Here is a 5,573-nt window from a genome sequence, read left to right on the forward strand (position 1 = left end):
CTTTAGAACTTTCGTTTTGAAAATAAGATTTAAATAAATAAAATTTTGCTAGTAGCAAGCTAAACTTTTGAATGAGGTAATTTAACCTCATATTGAGATAAGGCGAAGTCTAGTGCTTGTAGTTTAGTCACTTCAATGTCGTTAATTTGTAAAAATTGTGCATGTATTAATCTCATTATTTGACACACCCTCTTTCCTTCTCTCTTTTTTGTTGCTGATAAAATCACAATCATTTCCTTGTACACAAGAAAGCATCGACAATAGGATTGATTATAGGAAGAAGCATCTATTGGAAATGCAATCTTTTACTGGCCCTACTTTCACGCCTTGTATCATATTCTTTTGAATGGATTGTGAGTCAGTCCATTTCTGTGCAAATATTTAATCGTTTCATAGGTTGCTTGATTTTCTAAAACAGTTAAACATTGACTCTAAAGGTCCTTTTAGTCGATGACTTGACGTCACTTAGTAGTTGCTAAGAGTCTAGTTACTTTAGATGTACGTGTAAATTTAATAGTGATTGAACAAATGGACGAAAATGATTTATGTGGCTGATCTCAATTTTACTGAGAAAAAGAGACTTGGTTTGTCGTTGTTGCAATCCTTTTAGTTAGAACCTCAATGTATTAAAAAAGGTTAAAACCCTAACCTTAAGGGTCCCCCACCACCCCTTGTGATCGAATTTAACACGGTGCAGAGAGAAGCAACCTTTGTTGGTTGAGAGGTGGTGCCTACTACAATATTTTCCCTCAGTTGTTCAGACAAACCAATTAAGACTGGTCCTCTTACGATATGCTTGGTGAAGACAGTATTGGACAGTGTTAACGAAGGAAAGAAACTAAATTCTCATCCACTATAATTTTAATGCCAAGTAATATTGTGTTCTAAACATATCTTAAAAGTATATCTAGTACGTAATAGTGGACATGATAATATTGTCCAATACCTTCCCTGTTATCCTTCTAAACTGGACAAAAATATAGGAGTGAGGAGTCACAATTTTGTAACTGCTGAAAAGATGCATTGTGGGTTGTGGGGTATTGTTTCATCTTCCTTATCTCTTATTAATCATATCAAATTATGACGTTAAGAGAATTCATAATATATGTGGAGTCCACTGGTATACAATTTGAAAGCTTCAATTGTGGAAAACTTTGATATATCAAACAGGTAAGAAAGAGGTCCATTTCTTTTCTTGTACTATAAGCTTTAATGGTTGGATTATTTGCTTGTAAACAATTAAGTTTCCCTTTCTTCTGATAAATGTTTTTCTTTAAGAGTACTTTATTATTATTATTATTATTATTATTAAGGGTCTATTTGGTAGGGAGGATTAGTTGTAGAAAATGAGGGGGGCTACAACCTCTCTCGTAGTGGCGTTGAGAAAAATTAAATTATGTGATTTTTTATTATTTTTTACTTTTTATTTTAAATATTATCATATTTTGTGTTTAGGTATTCGCTGAATCCAGGTCCGGGCTCAGTCAGTGCCCTTTCCCTCATTTTCTTCTTCCAAAGATACCTCAATGGAATGTTGCTACACCCTTTGCTAACTAAATTGTGATCTTAAAATCTTGGAGTACGACTGATTCCATGTCCTAATTCTCATGGCGTCATGTTCAAATGTACATCACCAATAATATAGAAAAAAACATAAAAATCCTTGTAAGTCTTAGGAGGCGTTTGTTTTCCATTTTTGTAAAAATTAGAATGAAAAATATAAATTTTATGGGTACCACACAAGAGATAGAAATTCAAATTTGGTGGCTTGATGTGATGGATGATGATCATATTTTTCATTTTAATGGGGAAAAAATGAAAAACACACAGGGGGTAATCCCGAGTTTCTGAACTTCAGAACATGAATATCGATAACGTTGAAATGCTTTCAAATTTTGACTCTAAATATCTAAAACCTAGTGAAAATAGTAGAAACACGGCCAGCCATGGGCAGGGCCAGCTCTTGGCTCTATTTTTGAGTGTCAGATCACTCGGGTCGGCCTTACATAGAATGACATTCTTCTATAAAAATCCTATTTCCATTCGTCTCACCCCTTCTCCCCTATTTATATCCCTCTTCCCTGACTTTGTACGGTATTGATTGGTCTAATGCTCAAGCAAGTAGTCAAATTCTAAGTCTAATGTTCTTAGACGAACCATCATCTTATTGAGGAATGTTATAAATAAAGCCCCCGTTTGGTCCCCATTTTGTAGAGTTGAAAATGGGTGGAATAATATTTTTTTGAAAAATGAGTGGTTGAAAAAAAAGGAAAAATTTTCGATTTACGTGTAATATTATTTTATGGAAGATTGTGTGATTAAAAATAGGAGAGAGAGAAATGTAATGTAATGTAATGTAATAGAAATGGGAATCAAATGGGGAAATTTTGTGTCGAATTAATATAAGTTTGATAATCGATTTATAAGCTCTTCTTGATACACATATTAATTGTTTTCATGTGTTAAGGTTTCTTCTTGTTCTACTACTAATTTCTTATTCTAATTCTATTTGGGAATTACCCTGCATAGTACATGATCCCATTCCATCTCATGATATTGCTGCTTTGATGCTCAACTGCACTTTTCCTATTTAAATTATTGTCTGTACTTGCAAACTAGAATAAATTGTCCTTTAATCAGCAGCATTTGAGATTTTACTTCTCTGTCTGTACTTTGCAACTTTGATACCTATTTGAACACATGGGTTCTGATCAGAAAGCATCTCAAAACTGAATAATCAAGTGGTATCAATCACGCCGGTCGGCAGTTGAAAAGAGGCTCGGGACAGCCGGCTTATAGGCCTGAGCCACTAGACCCGTCTCAAGATGGTTCAAGCTGAGATGGGACTTGATGAGCCTATAGGACGTTATCACTTAACTTGATTTATCTTTTATGAGTCGAGTGTCCCACGAACGCTAGTGCGAAGGCTCATATGCTCCGATACACGTTGGTCAGAATGGTCCAGGGACTTTTCGCAAGTAGGGTCGACAGCCAAGTTTGACCCCACAAAAGAAATCCGGTGTGGTCGAAGGAAAAGGACCAAAAGCAGCAGCCGTGGAAGAAGACAGCAAAAGTAAAGGAAACTGAGCAGCACGTTCATAGCCACTCTGGCAGAATCACACGCACGCGTGGCTATACTATATATGAGCTCTTGAGTTTCTGTAGTTAGCATCAACCCCCAACCCCACTCCCCTCATTATCCTAGCCAAAATCCAAGCAATTCCTTTTTCCTGTCAATATCTTTCTCTCTTCCTCTGCTAATTAGTATCACTACATTTAGTGTTTGTTCACTTTTTATTTTTTATTTTCATTGTGTTGGTACTGTCTAGAGCCTGATCATACTGTTCACTTTGTGTTGGTACTGTATAGAGCCTGATCATACTGTTCACCTATCCTTAGAGCGCGTTATATCGAAAGTTCCGTATATGTATTTGATTGTCTCACTATTTTTCACTATATAAAGGATCTTAAGGAGTCAGTTTTGAGGGTGATTAAAAAAGAAAAGACACGATCACTCTTCCTTCCTATTACAGAATTTGTTATTGTAGTACAAACTTAGACAGAGATGACATCGTGGGAGAGACAGAGACAGCTTCCACGGAGTAAAACACCATCATTTTCGTCGTCTCTCCTCGATGCCATTTATCATTCCATTGATGAATCCAAGGGCGTCAAAGAACAAGAAGCAGAGGATTTCAATCTTCGTAAAAGAAACAATGCTGTACAAGTCGAGGAAGAGATTGAAAGTCTTCGACGAGCAATAAGGATAGAAAAATGGATGGAGAACTACAGCAGTAAAAGCACTCGAAGGCCCTTGCCTTCAAATTCTTGTTCATCGACAGACTCGAGCATATTTTTGTGTTCAGAAACAGACTCAGCAGCTTCTAAATCCACACCAAAATCATTGGTTTTCCACATGCAGAAACGGAGAAAACAAACTCAAACACTACCTGCAGAGAAGCCGGAGAAGATTCTCGAGTTTAAGACTATGCCAAAGAAGGTGAAAGAGCCCCTTTCACCTGGGGTTAAAATTGCAAACTTTTTGAATTCTATTTTCAGTCCGAGAAAATTGAAGAAAAGCCAGGGCTTGGAGGATTGGAGTTCAATGAGGAAATCAAGATCAATGAAGGAAACCACCACACTTTCACTAGCTTCAAGATCATGCTTGAGCAAATCTACGTCGTCTTCAAAAGTTAACAAATCCAAACGGGCTGTTAGATTTTGCCCCATGCCTGTTGTCCTGGATGAAGATTATTCAAGAACAAGACAGGTGCCAAACTCTGGCAGAATCAAGAAAAACATTAACAGTTTCTTAAATTACAACGGGAGAACTTCGATTAATCAGGAAATTGGAGAAGTTAATGAGTCTGATTATGATTTGGATAATAGGAGTTGTACCAGTTCTGATCTATTCGAGCTTGACAACATTGGCAGGGTTGGGATTGAAGACTATCAAGAGGAGTTGCCAGTATATGGAACTACAAATCTTCGAATGAATCAAGCCATTGCTAGAGGATTGGCAATGTAGTTGGAATAGGCAGTTGACTTCTTTTTCTTCATTAACCTTGTACAGTAATATTTAGTTGAGTATATTGTTAAGCAATTGAGCATCCTTCTTGAATTTCTTTAGACTTATTTAATTATTTAGTGTTGCTTTTGGATAGTCGATGCAGTTATTCCTTTTTCTTTCTTAGCCCCCATTTGATAGGAATTAAAATTTTAATTTTAATCCAAGTTATAGTCAACTATTAATTTGAACTACATGTCATGAAATTCACAACTTTTCAATAGCAAATTTCATCAATTTTTATTAAAATTCTACTAAGAACTTGATTTTAATTCCGAACAAGGACAGGCTTAATCTGGTATTAGTAGTATTTAGTTGAGCATATTGAACATAGAGATTAAACATCTATCCTGAATTTCTCTAAACTTGTTTAAACATTTACTTACTATTTCTAGTAGACTGGTGATGTGATTCATATCGTTAATTCATCTTTTTCTCCCTTTATCACGTTTAATAGTATCAGAGTTGAGCACATAAAAATATATTTTTAAAGGATATTTAGAGAGAGAGAGGTGCACTTGTGTCTTTGGATTGAAGAAAACATAATGTCCTTATCCTTTCATGATGATGCATTTCCAAACCTTTTCATGGCGTAATAAGTTGGTTCATAATCTAGATTCTTTAAAAGTTACGTGCTTTTGAGGCGGTTAGGTGGATGGAAATAATATCGGACAATTGTCACACAGTGACACTGTATATGGTATTACTTTTTTTGTCGTGACACTCTGTTTATCAATGTTAACCCCAAATATTGGCAACAAATTGATCAAAACAATATACTTATGAAATGGCAAGAGAAAATGATAGATAAAGGCCCCATTGGGAATCTTCTAAGTCAAAATAGGACATTATGGCGCACATGCAAACCAACTTTTGCACAAAGTAGACATCTTTTGGACCCTCATGAAATAACAATACATTTGAAATCATCCAACGGTCACAAGTCATTACTTACCAAAGCAACGCTTAGGGCCCGTTTGATTGTAAGAATGAAATTTGGGTGAAA

The 5,573-nt window shown here is 35.7% G+C and overlaps 1 protein-coding gene across 1 annotated transcript; it reads left to right on the plus strand.

Moving 5' to 3' along the window:
• The first annotated feature begins 3,565 nt into the window (after positions 1 to 3,565).
• On the plus strand, positions 3,566 to 4,528 carry LOC111404508 (protein BIG GRAIN 1-like A). Its single transcript, XM_023033303.1, has one exon. The coding sequence runs from the start codon at positions 3,566 to 3,568 to the stop codon at positions 4,526 to 4,528; it is 963 nt and encodes a 320-aa protein (XP_022889071.1).
• The last annotated feature ends 1,045 nt before the right edge of the window (positions 4,529 to 5,573 follow it).

The sequence above is a fragment of the Olea europaea genome, chromosome 11 (genome assembly GCF_002742605.1).
Source record: "Olea europaea var. sylvestris chromosome 11, O_europaea_v1, whole genome shotgun sequence".
Taxonomy (NCBI): domain Eukaryota; kingdom Viridiplantae; phylum Streptophyta; class Magnoliopsida; order Lamiales; family Oleaceae; genus Olea; species Olea europaea.